At 40.9% G+C, this 19377-nt stretch overlaps 1 protein-coding gene across 2 annotated transcripts in view; it reads left to right on the forward strand.

Annotated features, from left to right (window-relative positions):
- RAD51B (RAD51 paralog B) overlaps nucleotides 1–19377 on the forward strand; it is a 402585-nt gene that overhangs the window by 287519 nt on the left and 95689 nt on the right. Inside the window, exon 11 of one of the 2 annotated variants that reach the window (XM_059819771.1) lies at nucleotides 1370–1392. The exons of the other annotated variant lie outside the window; for it this stretch is intronic. Coding sequence (XP_059675754.1) covers nucleotides 1370–1392 — 23 coding nt within the window. The remainder of the gene's footprint in view (nucleotides 1–1369; nucleotides 1393–19377) is intronic. 2 annotated transcript variants of the gene reach the window in all.

Genomic DNA, 19377 nt, shown 5'->3' on the forward strand with positions numbered 1-19377 from the left:
TGCTGTGAGTAGTTACACTCTACTCACTTGCTGTTCATAGTCCCTTCATGTTTGGCTTTGCTTCTCAGTGGCAGTGGCCATTAACAGAGTAGTTGTTGGTGAGCTGTTCATGAGATTCCTCTAAAGGGAAGCTTTTAATGCATCAGCACTGAGGTTGAGCATCAAGAAAAATGAGTGTCACGTTTGCAACTCATTGCAATTATTTTAAAATCATGGATTCAGGCAGTCTTGAACCATCCAGTGTCCTATGACTGTGTGTGGAGTTCCAGAGTGCTATAAAGCAGCCAGAGAATTCAAGCTGGCATAAAAAAAATAAAAAGCCCAGCCCCTTCCCACCCAAAATGAAAATAATTTCAGATTGGCATTCCCCATTTTCAGATCCTTAGCAGTATCATATGATAGCATTCTTTAAGTGTTTAAATGTGTTATTTAAAAAAATCAGCACCCAAGGAAATTAACAAAGAGAACTGATGCCAGGAGATCCGGGGCTGAGAGCACATAACATTAGTTTAGGATGAAGTATGCTAAAACCACACTGTACTAAGAAGTGAACGGGAGTAAGTCTAGGTAATTCAGAAAGCTGATGAAGAGATTGCCCTTTCTGAGATGGAGGAGGATTGCAGCATTCAGCTCTCCTTCCTTTTGTGTGACAGGAGGAGAAGAAACAAAGATGTCTACATGGAGTGGTTTGATACCAATAAGACAAAAGTGTTTTGACCATAATCATGTTAGTACTGGTGTATAGCAGTACTGATAGCCTTGTTGACAGTCATCTACAACTGCGGTCATGAGAAACAGCACTACAGGGAAGTGATTTCCTTCTGTCATCCTTTACCATGGTGAGAAGACAGTTGTGTTAAAGCTTCTGAGCTGTTGTATCATACCAAAAATAATTGTCCCATTTATCTTTTGTAGCAGACTAGTTTGCCTTTTCTTTTTCATACTTGATAGATCTAATCTAGAGTAGGTTTTTTGGACAAAAGGAGAAATAATTTTGCATTACATTGGCATGGCTTTGTTTCTTCTTTCACTTTCCCTGAGGAACCCAGAACGGGTTGTTTAGAGAACAACATACCCATACACTGTCTTTATCACTTGTTCTCCCAAAGTACCTCAGCACTGATCTGAGGCAACTCTCTTGAGATTCAGCACCCCTTTTTAGGGATGAGAACCCACTTGAATCAGTCCATGTGGGTGTCATGGCATTCTTTTATACTCACAAGTATCTACAAGGCGCTAGTCTAAGGCCAACTTATTCCACCTTGGCTACTAAAGAGACATGAGATACAAAGAGGTCATAGTTGCTAATCAATGTGATTTTAAGTTTAACTGGGAAGGGGTGCTGCAAACTATCAGATCAGTCTTTGAGGCATTTGGTTTACCACTTTTGGAGTCTTATTAATATCTCTTCTCTGTTGTTACGATGGTAATGGTAGCTATCAGACATTACTGCATCTCCTCTTACCAGTGTGTTTGAGTGCAGTGTCACTAGAGCTTTTAGCTGTGTATTTTTGCCCCCACAACTCTCATTTCTCATCTTTATTTGAATCACAGACTTGTTCAGCAGGTCAGCTAATGGAGAGCAGATTTTTTACTCATTCGGGTTCTTTTTCTCCCTTTTCCCTCTATTTATATAACACACAATTTGTAATCTTTTTAAAACCAAAGAAGAGAGAAGTCTTGAGTTCATCTAGATTAAAATCAGCTGCAGCCTATTAATGGACTCAGCCCAAGATTGAGACTTTAGGAAACAAAAACACTGGACTAAATTAGACTGAACTGGCCTCTGTCTCCTGGTGAGGGGATTCATATAGCAAAAGGAAAGGGGAAAAGGGGGGTAAAGGGAGAGGATCTCCATGTGGTTTTAATTCATTTTGATTCTCTTCCTGAAGCTAATTTACCCAACACAAAGGCTCTGTAGTGGGCAGCCAGCTTTTTAGAAGTTTGGCTTTCACTGATAAACAACTCAATTCCTGTTCTGAAGGTCTGAGATAGCTCAGACCTGTGTGTAATCAGCCGAGGTTTAATGTGAGTATTTTGGTACAGGGTATTTCAATTACATATTAGAGTCCTTTCATCATCTGTCAGAGTGTATCCTGAAGACTCTCAGATAATTGATCTAACTCCTCCATTCATTCTCTTCTCAGAAACAGACAGTGAATTGTCTCATTGAAGAATCAGATCAGCAGACACATGGGCATGTCGAGCCAAAAGTATTTCCACTGGCATGGCACCCTCAGAAGGCAGTTCTTTGCTTCTTCTGGGCGTAGAAGCCTTTGCCACCGAAGTAGCAACATACTGTTTTCTGCTGAAGGGAAAATACTGTAATGCTCTATTCATCCCCGTTGCCATTAAATCTTTTTTATTGCATTCTTAGCGCCACTGGTGTGTGTAGTCCTCTAGCAACATGCAAGAAATTATGTCTTTGCCCTAAAAAAGTCAGACAGTGGGTGGGGAAGTGCAAATCATTAGTTGAAAATTATTTGAGTGATTATGTTAGGCACAGACAGTCTTTGGTTACAGTTTTCATGTACTTAGTGACTTGTAATCTAAGCAAAACTAAAAGGCAAATGGGGAGATTAATGGAGGGACTGAGATGGAAGAGGGAGTGGTACCGGGCCTTGAAAGGAAGGGTTGACTGAGGCAATATCTGTGGGTGTATGGTTTCCCAGTGCTTCAATCCCATGTGCAAATATTTGTTACGGTAAGTGAGTATATGCAGGGCACATATCTATTGCTGACTGGCTAATGAGCCACAACAATCAGCATCAGTTGTTCACTGCTCTTTTACATGTGCCCTAGGAATGAGTAATATCAAAGGAAATATGGTTTTAAGATTGAGGTCTGAAGATATCTGGCTTCAGCTACTAATTCTTGCCAGTTTTGTGTAATAGTGGACAAAAGAATTTCTCCATGTCTGGTTTTCCATCTTCTTTTCTAATTTACAGAGACACTGAAATGTTCAGCATTATATGTAGAATGCTCCATTTCTACAGTCTTCAAGGCCATATATACATGGTATATAATAGAGATAATACAGGTATTGCACAGTTATCCAGAAAGCCTTATATATCCTTACCTGGGCATATTGTTCCCAAGTGAATTCTGCATTTTTATGGCTTTCCCACTTTATGAGTCAATTCAAGCAAGGGTTTAAATACACACGTAATCCCTTATACTTTGCTTGACTTAAATAATTTCTCATATTCATAACAGGTCATCTGGAGACTAGGTTGAGCAGGACATGGTTTTTCCATGGGATCCTCATGTAGTCCTTCCCTCTCCTGACCATGTGCTGTACCTCCGCCTCAGCACCCAGTCCACCTCCTGTGTGCCACAGTGCTCTGAAAACACACCAGAGATGCTGCAGAGCTTTTTGGAATTAGACTGGTTTTTTAAGGACAAACCAAGTTTGATTTGATGTACTGGTACTGTGAGAAAGACTATTTGAATATGCAGGTGAAGGACTGGAAATCTTCTTAGCATTTCCTGCCCATATTTCTTCTTGCCAAAACTTAGGGCATGATACAGTTGAAATAAAGTGACCCAAAGGCTTTTGGATACTGTTAGGTGTCCCACTTTCTTCTAGGTATTCCTCAAATACTGCTAAAAGAGAATTGGACTACTGTCCTTTTCAGTTACTTTGTTTTGTTCTTTTGCTTATATTGTCAGTAAGTCTATTATTCGTCTAACGCTCAGATGGACCACTTCCTCCCCTCTCCCCAACACGTGTTAGATTCTGATGACTTCAAAAGAGGTGGTTGAAACTTTATTCAGAATTAACTGGAAGTAATTAACCGTCTAGGACTTGGCCAAGGATAAGGCGTGGTTGAAGGATGAAACTGAAGTCCTTTTCACCTGCTTAATGGGTTTCAGAGATTTATTTTAAGGCTCAAAGCAACCTATCAGTATTTGGAGAAAGTAAACTCATTTTGGATGGCTTTGGATGGCTTTCTTTAAGAAGAAACCTGTTCTTGGTATTCTTTACACACGCACCCCCCAAAAAAATAGACAGTTTTATGTTTTTATTATTCCACATGCTTTGCAAAATACTGAAGAAATAATTGCGGTAGTTTAATGTAGTAAAAATTATGTACTTAACATTGGCTTACAGTAAGCCTCACATGTTAGGATCTGCTTCGTATGTCAACAAAGATACCATATTCATTCCCAACACTTTTAGGAGCAGAGCTGCACTACTCATTGCCCTAATCTCCATGTTTGGGGCATCTGTTCCTATGATTCCCTTTGTCTTGTGAGGTCCAGACCCTGCGCAGCCTGTGTTGTTTTGAAGTCTTTTGTTTTTAGCAATTACTAAACAAAGAGGCATTTAGCTGTAGCCTTATTTAGCTTGAAAGGAAATGTAGTGCTAGATCTACCAGTTTCAATAGGTTTTAACCCAAGACATAACAAAAAGCCACAGTCTTTTTCTTCCATTGATTCAAACCTGAAGAAACCAGATGTGTTCAAACGAAAAACTCTGGGGAGAAGCATGGGGTTGAGACAGTCATTTCAAGGCATCAAGCTATGCTGTGGAAGTTATTTTCGAGAAACCTGTTTTAGTGTGTTTGCAAACTTGGGCAACTTACTATATTGCTTACGCTTGGTTCACAATGTAAAAGTTGTCTTCATAAAGCTAGAAATACACTTTTGAAAAGGAGAGAAAAGATTTAAGAGCACAATATTCAGTTACCATGAAAAAAGTTTTAACTTGATATTCTACCCTGACCCTGTCCAATTTGATCCTTCCCTGTCATACAAAGTGGTGTAGCAGTAAGGTCTTGATCCTGGAGATTCCCAGGGATGTGACACAGCAGAGTTGATGTGTTACCTCTGAGCACCTGTACCAGGCTGGGCTTTAGTTACCCATGTGCTGTTGAGGGCCTGCTAGACTTGCTCACGTTTTACCTGTGGAGAGGAAAAAGCTCAGAATTTTTCAGTTTTCAACTACATAAAGTTCTCTGCAGAGAGGAAGAAAATGGAGAGAGATACATCCTGCTTTCATGTTCTTCTCATGGTCCTGTAGCCGGCCACACAAGAGCATGTGCAGCCACACGTGCCTAGGCACCCAGAGCTTAGTGCTCTTGAGCACCCGTGCATTTACGTGACTCAGAGTAAGTTCCACTCCTCTGGTCTGGTGGCTGTTAACAGAACAGGAAGCAAGGCCTGTTGGGAGGATTTATTTTAAGAAGCTGTTGTATAATTTTGGTTCCTTTCGGCTGCAGTGTTCATTGTCAGCATATGGCTGCTCTCTTGGGGGTGCTCTGAGTGAGCTGTACAGCCATCATTGTTGTTTCTCATTTGCCTTGCTGTGCTCCAAACTTAGTGTGGTTTCAGAGTGCTCTGCTGATCTATCAGGTCAAGCTCCTTGGGTGCTGCTTCTCAGATGGTAACCAGCAGTATTTCACCCTGGCTCCTGTCAAACCTGTTCAATTTTCTTTAAAACTGTTCCTGCTAGTGTAACAGTCTAACAGCATTTTACCATGAAACATATATCCTTCAGGGAGCTTCTGCATGTACGATGCTCTGGGGAAATTATGGGCAGAAGCTGCTGTACAAGGTATATGTTTGCTCACAGCCTGAAACTAGGTTTAAGAATAAAAGGCAGAATAATATAGAAGAGCATCCTATAATATGATAGGTTTTTTACAGAAATACCATTACGAGGATCTTTACAGTCATTGCAATACTTTACCTGTGATGCTTCTTAATGCTTTCTGAAATAAGGTGGCTTTATTATTTAGACATGTCCAAGCAGTAAAATTGTGCTTAGCCTGGGAGTTTTGCTGCTGGTCTCTCTAGCAGCTGTTGGGGAATAGGCCATAAGTTCTTCCTTATCACCACTCTCTGGTGGGTGAACAATGCATTTGGAGTCATTTCAGTTTGCTTTTAGCCTGTTGGTGAATATTGGCATAGAGCCTGAAGCAAAATGGCTTCAGTTATCAGCAATTTTCAAGGAAACTAAGATGGCTCACTCTGGTGCATTCTCCGGGAGTTAGACATATTGTGCATTGGTCTCAAGATTTCCATGCTGGGCAGCACTTACTTGGTGGATCTTTTGCACCCACAGGCTTCCAAGCAATATAGGCTTCCCAGTGTGCATCAAATTCACTTACACTCTCTGTCTTCTTGCTTGCAGCACTTTTCACAAGAGCCTCCTAATATTATCAGATTATTTGTTTCTCTTCCTTGATTACTAGTTCTAAAAAATCTGTCTCATACTGTTTGGAGAGAAACAGGCTAGTCAGTAAAGGCAGAAATTGAAGAACAGTTGGCTGTGTTAGTAGAGCTCTGAGAATCCAGTCATGCTGGTTTTCTGAGTATACTTAGCATTTCACTTTGATGCTGTAAGTCCTGTACAGTGAAGGGTGAATACAAAACTAGAATGTTGGTACTAGCTCAAAACTTCAGATGTTTATAATTCATTATCTGAATTTCACATAGCTGCAAAACTGGGCTTGAGGTCCCACAAAAGAAGTTTTCTTTTGAGGTTTTTGCTTTGGTTTGGGTTGGATCTATCCAGAAAACGTCTTGTGGCATATTATTTGAATTTTTGCAGTTTTTTCTCCATCAGGAAATAAAGTTCCCGAAGTTCTGAACCAGCGGAAGAAGGTGAAATAAGGTAGAAGATGTTCATGTAGACAATTTCACACATGTTTAGAGATTTAGTCTTCAGATTTTTGCCAAGTTTTGTATAAAAGTTTGGTCCGGTTCTGATGTCATCCAAAGTGATTCATCTGCTTCTTACTGTCTCCCAAGTGGGTGAATCACGCTGCGCATCTCCAAGATGCACTATCAACATACACAGACAGAGATACACTAGAAAACATACTGTCCTGAGGTCAAACCAAGTGACAATTAGCAGATGCATGGAAATGTCCTTTCCTGGTTTTCTAGATAGTCCACTTTTGATTCCCTCTGCCTAGAAAAAGGTGAGGCTGAGGAGGCGGCAAGCTTGCCTGTCAGAAGAGTAAGTTTCTTTCCTGATACAGAGTACCATAGCTGGGAAGATTATTTTCTCCTTCCTGCTAAGTCCCCTGGCACTTCTTTTTTTTCCTCAAATATTGCTTGGCAGTATCCACTGGAAGAGACAGTCCTGTTTGGGACAAAACCTTATTTCATTTCCCCCTACCCCCGCTTTTTTTTTTTGTACTGGACAAGAAAACTGCATCGTTTGAGGAATAAAAATCGAGTTTCTATTTCTACATCTGCTTTTCTCCCCAACCTTCTATCTGTTGATTTGAGTGATTTGCAGCCCTTCCTTCCCCCCTTGCTGTTAACTAATGGACTTTGGTATTAAGCCAGCCTTTCAGTGCACACACCACCATGCCAACGAGAGTGTGTGCAGCTATTCTGTCTGCTTTGGAAGGCTACAGATGCAGCCAGAGCTAGAACAATTCCCGTATTGATCCTGCACTTGTCAGTTAATCCGTCATAAGGCATGGGAATCCTAGCCCCTTCCACATCTGCCTGCATAACTGCAGGGGGAAAACCAATTCTCCGAAGCTCTCACCAGGGAACAAGAAAGCAAAGAGAAATGGGAGCTCGCTGGGAGAGAGGGCTGTAAGCTGCTGGGCCGGAGGGCCGTGAGATTGCCTACCTGCTCCACCCTTTCCCCCCGGCTCCTTTTCATCCTCCTGCAGGTCAGCAGGATCAGGTTTATGTTAGCGAACCATGAAGCTTATCAAATAAATGCTGCAGCAGCAGGTGTTTGGCTGTCTCCACAGGCCAAGTCTAACAACGTGATATTGTGTCTGTGGCCAAAGTAATGCAGTAATTACTTTTCTGGGCTTGGAACCCCCAAGAGGTTTCTGGGAACCAGTTAGAAAAACAAACCTTGCTAAGAGCAGGGGATTTTCAAAAAGGAACAGTGGTGCTCTGTGTGCCAGAAGGAGAGGACAGGCGTTTCAAGTGCAGCATCCAGCATGGTGCCCGTCCCCCCGTAGCTTGCTTGCGTTACAGGGGCCCAGGACAGAGGCAAAGTGTTTGAGTCTGGTCGCTCATGTCAGGACGGGCAGCTTATTTTGGCCCACGGTGGCATGTGGAAAGGCAAGTGCTTTCTTTAAAGATGTTAATGTGGTACTGCAAGAAGAGCAAACCCCAGGTTTGGCGGGGCCTTGCAATTCCATCTATGTAATTTGAATTGACTTACAAATCAGGAGTTGCACAGCATAGCTTTCCCACTGCTGTCTGATTCTTGCTTTTGAGCATTTCTCTGGTAAGCTATGAGCGCAGAAACTGAGTTACGGACCATGATGCAGCCCCGTCACACCAAAGGAAGAACGAGATCTCAGAGCACAGCTCTGCTGTGCCATGCCCCTTTATCCCAGGTACACAGAGGGGACAGTTAAAACAGGTCTGTACAGGGATGGCATTTTAAGGCAGCAATCTTCATCGTCCTTTTTGAAAGAATATTGATCATTTAGGCCAAAGCTTTTTCCCTGTGGCTAATTATTACCCATGATAATGGCTGTTATCGTAAGGTCATTTAAACTAGGTTTAGTAATTGCAAAAACGCCCTGAACTACTGGAAATTTCTTTTGCTGCTGTGTGGTTGTCCAGGAGACCAGAATTTGAAAGTGAGAAGAGGAGGAAAGCAAAACGGATTAGACATTCATAGTATTGCACATTAGATTTGAACCTGGTATGTTTAAAAAAATACTTTTATAAAGAACCTATAAAATTCTTAGTACCTATAAGGAATTCTTTAGGCATCCTTCTCTGCTGTTGAATCGAGCTATGAAGCAGTGGCTTTGTAGTGATGAATGAATTTTCGCAAGCTAGGGAAGTTAGCATTTCATTAATGTCTGGCAATGCTTTCCCATTCCTACTGTTTATGTTAAGTTCTATTTTTGCATATTACCTTATATTATGAAGACCTGATGCTTTGGTGACGGTCCAAAGATACCATGCCATTCGCTCAGTGTTCTTCAGTGTTTCTTGCTGAAGTGTTTTGTTCTTGGTATGTTGTGCTGAACATACCGTAACTGAGTGTGCTGTAAAGCCCTGCTGTGAATGCCATGGCATGCTAGTCCCCGGTGTTTAATTTTGTGCTAGGAATACTGTGCACTCAGAGGCGAGTGCCATGGGGAGGTCAGACATTTGCTTCTTCAAGGTACTCAGTGACTTTCCATAAACACTGCCTGAGTGTAGCAAGTAGTGAAGAACTGCTGTACTAGGACTGCTAGGAGGGAAGATACTGTGATTTGCCTCAGCATTATTGCTTTAAAGTCTAACTTTAAAGTTTGCTCTTGAAAAATGATGCTTCGATTGATTCCACAGCAATTTTCCCATGCTGTAAAGGCAATACAGATTAGCCAAAAATCAGGCAGGGTATGTACCTCCTAAGAGGGCCAAGATGGTGCTTACAGAGCTCACTACTGTAATTTGGGACACAGCTGCACAATATATACAGTTTAGTTTAACGTGATATTTTGATTTTTTATATATATTTTGAACCACTTGTGCAACGTTTAGAAGGACACACAAAACAGCTTAACTAGGACAGATTTTTTCATCATGCATTTTGCAAATATTCAGGAACGACGTCTGAAAGTTATCATTTGGAGTAAGCGTTGCTGCAAGATTTGGCATAATTGCCTATCTGTACTGAAGTCTCAGATTGTGTGGGGACATGAAGGCCCATATATTTATTTTTCTGTAAAAAGCAACTACCAACTATGGCCAACTATAATAGATCATGTATATTATTAATACTGTGGAGGAGTGGATCAGCAAGAAGCTGTTCAGGACTGAGCTGTATGACAATGTTATAAAGAGTCTGAGGTATGTTAGGATTGGTGTTGCAGTGGCAGAGCTGTGTATGAGAACCTCACACATGACTTATCAGTGCTTACCTGAGTGTAACCAGACATGAACCAGAATATATTTGCTATTAATATTGCAGCTGTGATTTTTTTTTTTAACTTTTGTGATTAGAAGAATGTGCCAGCCTGTGTGCGTGTGTGTGTTCTGGCAGTGGAAGGATGAAAGTGCTTACAGTTTCCATATGAAAGCAAGAGCATGCCTCCTCTAGGCCCAAACCAGTTACAAAAGTACCTCATAAAGCTCAAGAAAAAACGGCAAAGAGGAAAACAAGTGGCAGTGGATTAGACCAAGGTATTTTATGTACTGTGATGTTTTGTGTAGTCATCTGGAAAGAAACAGAAGAGAGCTTTTGAAGATCATTGATTGGAAACAATCTTTATTACTGATCAAGTTCACCTTTGTCAAGAAGACGATTATTTAAATATTAGGCATCTTTTACTCTCATGGCACAAAACTGATTCAAAGACTTGACCTGATAGATCAACTGTTAAATGGCTCATTAGATTAGATAAGGGAGTTGGAATGTATTTGATGTTAATATTACATCCCTACATACCATATGAAATCTCTCTTCATCTATCGTCTAGTGAAATATATTACCCGAGTATAGGATGTCATCTGCATGTTGTTTAGAGTCTTCTGAAGGTTGGGGATTGGCTTGGATATTACTTTTGCTTTTACTACTTTTTATCCCCAGTAGAAAAAAATGTTGGTATTGGCTATAAAGAAATGAAAACATGTTGAAGTTTTCAGGAATTGGTAATGGACAACACAGTTCTCACTTAATAGTCAGTTTACATTTAAATCTGGGCTATATCAGAAAGAAAAAAAAAGGGACTCTGCTCACAAGCCTGAAGAGAGTGGTTTTCATTCCATTCTTCAATAGAGCAGATTATTCCTGGCCTTTTACCAGAGGAATTGCCAACATGAATGGAGTTATATGGACCCCTGCAAAGACTCTCCTCTAATATAAAATACCTAATATTGTCATTTCTCGTTGGATTCCGAAAACAAGTTAATGGTGTGATCTACTTGGCAGGATGCTAAAAGCATATCTATCACTTAAATTAACTCACTCTTTTTTCCTTGATTAAGAAGTTCTATTACTCCATGGCCCAGATTCATCAAACTTATTTTTTCTGTAGCCCATTTCCATTCATGGCTTATGGTCAAAACAGGAGTTTAAATCTCCAGAATTAATCTTAAGCCCTTAATACACCATGTGATTTCTGACCCAGCAAGGACTTGGATCTCACAGTAAAATATACAGCAAGAAAGTGATCTCAGCCTTCCCGTTTCTTGTCTGAACCTGCCAGAGCCACTATGGAAACACATCAGAGCAATAGTGATGCAGTTGCTGAAGATGCCATCAGTGTTTCCAATAGGACTCCTAAAAAACCAAAACAAAACGAAGCCTTCTTTCTTGTACTCTTGATAAATTGACCGTGAGAGTTAACGTATTTTAGATGTAATTTAGCTTTTCATGATGTTTTCTAAGCCTGTGATGAGTTACAATAGCCATTGATCAGTTACTAGCATGGTACATGCACATATTTTGTATTTGGGAGCCAGCCCTGATGTGACTGTGAAGTATGCAGAGGTTGCCTAAGCAGAGTTTCTCTTCTTCTGGGCAGCATTATGTATTGAGCTTTTAAGCATCATTTGAACACTCAGTGTTGCTTGAATGACTTGTCATATCCCTCCCAAATGCTTTTGCATTTGCAACATGGACAAATTTTGTTTTAGTGACCTGCTTTCAATTAAAAAGTGATAAAATGAGCCCTTGACAAGTTTATCATGAACTAATTTCAAGTGCTCATATATTCCGAAAAGTGAGTCTGAAGCAATGGTTGGAGGCTGTTACTAAAACATGCAGATACAAACTCTTAGAAGAATTCACTGGGGAGTCTCTCTTGAACAACTGCGTGTGCAGAATTGCTTCTTGTCATCCCCAAGGCAACTGGTTACCATTATGATTTAAAATCTCTGGAGATAGTGAGACAATTTTTAGGAAAGATATTCAGCAGAAAATGAATAGTACTCAGGCCTTTAAGTAGGTTAGTCTGATTAGCCTTGGGAACACACACAAAACTACACAGTGCTTACTGTGAACAGTGTGAGACTCAGTTTGACTTTGAATTTAAAAAATTCAAATAAAATTTCAGAAAGTTCTAGCAGGAATGCTGAAAATTTACCCGTTGATTTTTTGGAGTGTGAGCCATCTTATAAATGGTTCATGCTGTTAATGCTAAATAAATATGAGTTTTGAGGTCCTTTGCATGGAAAACATGAAGTCTGTAGTATCAGAAGGAAGACCAGTGTATCTGGAAATCATAAACTCCGATTTTCCTTGTTAAGCTACTGAATTTGTCTGTTTTCCTCTCTTTGTGAAGTTGTCTTGCTCAAAAGTCCCACTTTAGTCCTTTTTTCCTTACATGTATCTTTTTTGTGCTAGTTTTTGAGGAAGTGGCGAGAGTATTAAAATATACGTATCAATCTATATATCTCTCTCTCTCCGTATTAGTAAGATACATGTAAATAAAAAATTCCTTATGTTATTTGGAATAGTGGTCTTAGGCCACTGCTAAGATTCCTGTTTCCCAATCGTTTAATACATTGAAAGTTTAATCAAGGGGTATCAAAGGATATGCCTTTGGCCAGGGGAAAGTAGTTTGGCAAACAAAAGGTAGGAATGGTAGAGATAGGATGTCTTTTAATACGTTTCTGTGAGACAGGACAGAAAGAAAGCAAATGCAAAAGAAGACTAAAGGAAAGAAAAGAACCATAAAGGAGAAAAAATTAAAGGACAGTACCCAAACTGAAAAGCCACTGCGGAGAGAGAATCATCTGAGAATCTCCGAAGGGTGGGGAGTGGAAAACTGGAATTAGGAGGGGACTTCAAAAAAAGTCAAGCCTAAAGCTTTGTCCATGCTGCCAAAAAATCTATTTTGCTCAGTTTTGGCTAAGCAAAATAAATATTTTTTCTGGCATGTATAGGTGGTGGCCCAAATTTGTTTGTTACAAGTAGGTTGAAGAAAAGCTTCCAAAAATGCTTTTGCCTAGTCTGGTGAATTGTGCTAAATCATATTTTTACTTTGAGTCAAACAAATTTGGCCCCACAGAGGCCAGACAAACACCGAGGCAGACCAGACACAGTTGGATTTCACAGCTGTTTTTAAATTCTGTGGTTCTAGCTGTGTGGATGTGGCTTAACTGCAACATCCCGCCAGAGCTCCCAGGGAAGGAGCACCCCGAGGTAGCGTTCTCCAGCTCTGCCAAACATCAGGAACACCGTAAGCAAGGGAGATTCAGCACTCAGTGGTCTTGATGTCTGTAGTGTAAAATCATGACAAAAATGCCTACAGCAGACTGTAACACAAGGAAACCAAGGACATAGACAATTAGCGCAAATGTGCTTGTTCTACAACAGCATGCCATGTGTTTGGCTGTTTCGTACAACTGCAGTGGGGCTGGGGCCTGAGGTAGATCGGAGACCTGCTTGGAAAGGGTGGAAAAGTGGCTGAATATTGCCTTTGTCTTTGTCTGGTTTCATGAAGGAAAACCAGACAAAAACCAGGTTACTCGTTTGGAGCTGGCCTAAATGGCACTGCCTGGTGTGTCTTCCCAAAGAGCCATTCTGCTGGGTGAGGATCACCAGGTGCAGACGTTTGACTGTGGTCGCATAAGACCACAGCCAGGTTTCAGGTTGTAGTAATGCTGATCTCTCAACTCATGGTCACCAGCACGTGGCCAGCCAAAGGCCAGCTTCTGCATCAGTTCTGGTGCTTATCAACCCCCTCAGTGAGTTGTCTAAGGGAGCTCAGAAATCTGTTCACTTTGTACTTGCGGGTTAGCCTTTTGCCACTTTTGCTCCCTAAACTGACTTCTTGCGGAGTAAGATGAGCACTAGCGCAAGGGAAGCAGCAAGGAGAGATGGAGGACAGCACGGCTCCATGTCTTTTGCTAGCCATTTGTAGTTACAGCAGTTTGGCTCTGATGTCAAACCACGTGGGACAGTGAAGTTAAAGGTACTTTTTTCAGGATAGGGCACCCTCAGCTGCAAGTGTTGCAGTGGTGGAAAAGACTGTTAGCGCAATCCCAACAAAAGCTGTAAGTTTCCACTTTTTCCTATGAAACAGACGACTTAAGGTTTTTTTGAAAGCTCTGACAAACCTGTGAGTGTAGTAAACTAATAAAATATAGCTTGGTACAGATCTGTACCTTGTGGTTGGTTGACTGTATCTACAAGTTTTTCCTGCAGTTGGCACGCTTAGAAGTCCTCTTTGTGGATTTCATGGACTCTAATAATGAGTAACTTAATAAGCCAACCAGGGACATTTACAGGAGCTCTCTCCTCTACTTGGTCATTTCTTTTCACTGAATTTCTGTAACCTCACATATGTTTGAGGACCCCTATCCTTTGTCAGACTTGGTGGAAAAAGTTATACATTGGGATACAGAATGTGATTGCAAAAGTGTTGTCTGTGTAGAAAACCAGACTAAAAGAGAACCCAATAAACAGTATTAGGAGGAAAATGACACAACTGTATTGTTTGATTTTAGTGATTGCAAACATGATTTTAACATTTCTTCCTTCAAGCAATGTCTAATTTCCTACTGCTTCTATTCAACAGAACGTTGCAACCTGAACCTGTTTGTTTTAGTTGAGCTGAGAAAACACTGGCCTTGTAAATGCTAATCTAACTCTTTTTATGTCAGTTCCAGCGCATGCAGAAGAGCTAATAAGGACCTTTTAAGTTTATTGTGGCCATTAGAAATATGGTCTATATCCCTGGTCCTTAGACAGCTTTTGAGGCTCACAGTGCTCCATGGGATGTAGGGCATTAGTTTTGGGCAGCCAGCTAAAGGCATCTTCATCTTATTCAGCACCATTTTCTCTGGCGTGCCTCCATTGAGAGGTAATTGGAGGAACAATGGTGAATTGAGCCACTCAGCCTGATTTTTCTGACAGTCTGAGTACCTAAAGATCCTTGTGCTGTTACTGGTTGTTTTGTGACAGCATCTGTGACCCCTATTCAGTATCCAGACTTCTACAATGTAAGGCACTGTGTACACGCAAAGAATAAAAAGATGGCCCTTGCCCTTGCTGACTTCAGATATGGTTTATGGTTCATCCAGCAACTCAGTATGTCAAACTGAACACCAAAACTCATGGCCAACAAAATCATAAACCATTTGAAAACAAACTCAGCTTAAAAAGACCACATGAATCACCATGTAAATGTTGTCCTGTTGTACACTGGAAACATTTCTGACTTCTGATTGGCATGTTGATAAATTCCTGCAACCGACATCATGTGACAAAAGGGCTAACCCAACATCCCGAGTTTCCTAAGTGGTCATAAATGGGATCACACTTCTTTACAAGCTCTCAGAAAGGGAAAATGTATTTTTAAATTGCTGTATTGGCAAATAGGAAGGGCAGATGGGGAAAACCAAGAACAACATATTTAGTTGCAGTAAGTGCCCAAAACCATAGAACGGATACCAGTGCTTAATGAAAGAGTGCTGCAAACAATTTGAGCAGTCCGTTTTTCTTACAGAATTATCTAGCCATAAGCCATTCCCAGTAGATTAACAGTGCCCACCAGTCTTTGCCAGCCAAAGAGAAAAGGGGAAAAAAATTTTGCACTGAAGTTGCTGTGGTCCTTTTTGGACTTGCAGTAGTTTTGCAAAGCAGTGTTCACAGTCATTCATTCTGTTTTCAGCAGTGTCCTTGACCATACCCCCTGCCAGTAACAGGACCTTTAAGTCCAAGAGAGAGAGAAACAACTTTTTTTTTTAACCAACTAGCAGAGGATGTGCTGAGCCAAAATAGAAATAGCAAGGTCAGGTCAGGGCAAGGCCCTGCATTTCATTAGCCAGGCCTGGCTAGGAGTGATTAAATATGTACAAGAGGCTTTGAATAGATCCAGGGAGGAGGGATGACATTGTGGAATACAGAAAAATCATTCTTTGGTGCTGTCAACTGACTAAATACAGGATGGTACTTAATTAGAGAGATAAAAGGAATTTATTTTAATTATTTTAATTTTGTAGAAGAGTGGGGATTTGATTTTTTTTTTTTTTTTAATTTTCTGTTGAGTGTTTTGTAAGGGGGGAGAGGAGGGTCTGGACAAAAAGCGTGAGCCTGACTTAACAGAATCCAGATAGCCTCGAGGTACATGTTGACCTAGCCTGCAGTTCTCATGAGTATAACTTGATGAAGACCCACTAAAAAGGACAAAATTATATTGGCAATGGAATCAAGGCCCTGTTAAATTTTGGAGGCGCTCTGGTTAGAAACTGATGACCTTCTGAGCACATTGCACTGTCTGTTTCATTAAACGTGTTAGAGAGAGAATTTGAAAAGAATGGAGCTTTGAAGCTGAATAAAGTACTGTGTCAAATAGTGCTTTGGCTGCCCAGCTTGAATTTGCTATTGGGGCTGCCTGACTTAACTGACATTTTATAGTTGTATTGTAATTCTTATATGACAATCGCGTTGTTGCATAGGTACCTAGGCACTGAATGCTTACGGGTTGTCGTTCTTTTCCGTAGCAACTACCAGCCCAGCTGGTTGAAAGTAGAACACATTTACATTTGTCCAGAGCACCAACAATAATGTCTTTGCAAAATTTCTAGGGGCTATTTTCTTAAACTAGCCCATAGGAATTTGGATCTCAACTTCATACCTCTTCTGAAAGATGATTCCTGCAGCAGCATAGCGCTCCTTAGTGTCATTGTTGGAAGGTTGACTCAGAATCAGCTGGGGATTTCTGTATACTCATTTTTGCATTCATCTAACTTAAAACATTGTGAAAGCCTAGTTACAGTAGTGCAATCTCTGTGTCTAGACACTAGTGTATTTACAGTAGTATAAAGATATTTGTGTCATACTGGTTCTTGTTACCTAAATACTGTATTTTTCTTTCTGGTCCGGTATGTCTTGACTACCTAGAAATTGTTTTCTTGGGCAGTATCATATATTCTTTGCTCTATTACAGTAAATATAAAGCTTATAAAAAATCTTTTGCTCTTCTGAAAGTCATTTGACAGTGGAGCTGACATTAATGGTCAGTTTACTGGCAGAGGAATATGGTTTGATTTATATGTTTTCTTGCTAAGATGTCAGACTGACAGCCCTGGGAACAGAAATACTCAGCTAATTGCCCAAACATGCAGCATATTGCAAACTTTGCCAACCTTTCACAGCGATAGTATCTTGATCCTTGAGCGTGAGAGCATATCTAAGCCTTCAGAGGGCATTCAGTGCTGAACCCGATAGGACCTAAGAAGTACTTTTTGTTAGGTCTCTTCATGATTCACTAAGGTAAACAATGACCATGAATTTCTTTTCTATAAAGCAATTGAACAGCCAGCCTGGCAGTAACAGCTCCGAGTTGGAATTAACAAGAGCTACATTTCAAGCTACGGTAACTTTATCCTGAAGGGTTGCAGATCCCACTTTCCATCCCATGAGTGAGCACTTGCCCCCTGTCATTGTATCTCTCCCTTCTGTTCCACTACCAGGAATGACCAGTTGTGGGCCTGCAAGGTTAGGTCGCACAGTCTTCGAGATTTCTAAACTAGCACTAGTGTGATTTTAGTCTCTGAGGCTTGGTCACAGGCAGTATTTGTCAATAGGTGGTTGCTGAATCAACACTGCTATTCCTGTGCACCCATCACAGCAAGTCCTAACTGCTGACTGATTGTGAAACTTCTCGTTCTTACCCTGACCCTTCCAGCATCTGCTCTTCTCCTCCTTTTCAGGTTTTCCCCCTCCCATTTCTCTCATCCATGCCCTTCCCCATTTCCCTTCATCTTCTCTTCATCCACTCCTCCTCCATTTTTTTCCCCCTGCTCTTATCAATTCCAGTCCTGCATGTCCCCATTCCTGCTGCTCTCCCTTTCTTGCGTTACATTTTTTCCTCCATCTGTCCCCACATTTTTTCATTTATTTATCTTCTCTCTGCTTCTTATCGCCCTCCCCTCATTGTCACATGGAATAAGCAATGGTGTTATGAAGAGGGGGATGCTATTAGCAGCATTGTATTAATCTATCCTGCATCATTCCTCTGTCTGGTCCTCATAGTTTCTTGCTACCAATTGCCTTAATGGTGACATAGTTTATATATCAAATTTTATTCTTTTCCTTCCTTTTCATTAGAAATGTAGGAGAAGGAGAGGAGGTGATAGGGATGTGCTTATTTGTCCTTTTCTCCTCCCATGAAGGCAGGGCAGCTCGACTGTGGCCTTTTTCTGTGCATAAGAAGGGGTAGAGGCCCTGCCTTGAAAAACTTGGCTTTTTCTTCCCTTGAGGTTTTCTTCCAGGCCCTTTTTTAAGTGAATGGAGAGGAGTGATTTTCTTGTATCGTCGGCATTCTTTTCTTTCCCTCCTCCCCTCAGCACAGTCACGTCCCTAATTAATTGAATTCCCTACTAGACCTTTTGTGAGTCATTTCAATTACCCATTAGTGAAGCAGCCTGGGATTTCTGCTGTGTTTTCACTCATCTTCCTGGAATTTCTCTTCTCCTCCCTCCCCCCTTCCCCTTTTAGTCACTCTGGTCTGTGAAAAGCATTAGATGGACTTCAGCGCCGAGTGCCTATATTGTTTGCAGGCCCAGCTGCATACTTCCACACTCTGCCTTGTGCGTCACAGCTATTCATCTTGTTTTGTACTTGGCTCTGCTGCAGATGCTGTAAATATGGTAATTTTAGATTCCCTGATTGGAAAGGGTTGCAGGGCGGGTCTAAGTGGTAAGAGCACTGTTTGATTTACACTAGTTCATTCTAGTTTCACAGAGTTTGGGGTTTTAAGGATAGAGCTGAAATGAAACATAGTTTTAAGGGCAGTTTCTTTTTTAGGGTTAGGAGAGGGATAAACGTGAGGTTAGCTTTGTGTACTGACATGCAAAAGTGCTGCCCCAGAAACTCTAGGGAGACTGGAAAGAAATAAAACATAAGCAGGAGGTACTTCTTCGGATTATTATGTAGGATGCCTTCACACACGGATAGCTGCAAAACATGGATGGATCTGAAAACTGCAAAAATGAAAAAGGTCCAAGATAGAGAACTGTGAAAGGTAAATCAGGAATTTGACAGAAATGCCATCAGTACTGAAGTACTGTAGACTTATGGCAATCCCTGAAGAAAAAAAATCAATGGCAGCTTATTTCTAGAAAATTTTGGAAATACTGGGTAGGACTGTAACAAGTAACATGCATTATATTTCTGAGGAGAACAGGGCAGTGATAAAGCCAGCTTGCTGAAATTATGATGGATGCAGTGAATGCCTGAAATCTGATGTCTGGAGAATCACATTTCTATTCTGAAATTGAATTTGTACAGCACATGAATCTTTCAGGCTCAGGGTAATTCTCAAGTGATACAGAGATGCAAACATCATCACTGGGAACCAACCTGCCGGAAATGTGCCCCACACATCCCAAGTTACAAAAGTAATTTACAGTGCTCAAGCTATTATGATACTTTCGTATTATTATGATATTTGCCCCTGCGAGGTTAGAGTATTTCATGAGAGAACT

The sequence above is a fragment of the Gavia stellata genome, chromosome 7, assembly GCF_030936135.1.
Source record: "Gavia stellata isolate bGavSte3 chromosome 7, bGavSte3.hap2, whole genome shotgun sequence".
In the NCBI taxonomy this organism is placed as follows: domain Eukaryota; kingdom Metazoa; phylum Chordata; class Aves; order Gaviiformes; family Gaviidae; genus Gavia; species Gavia stellata.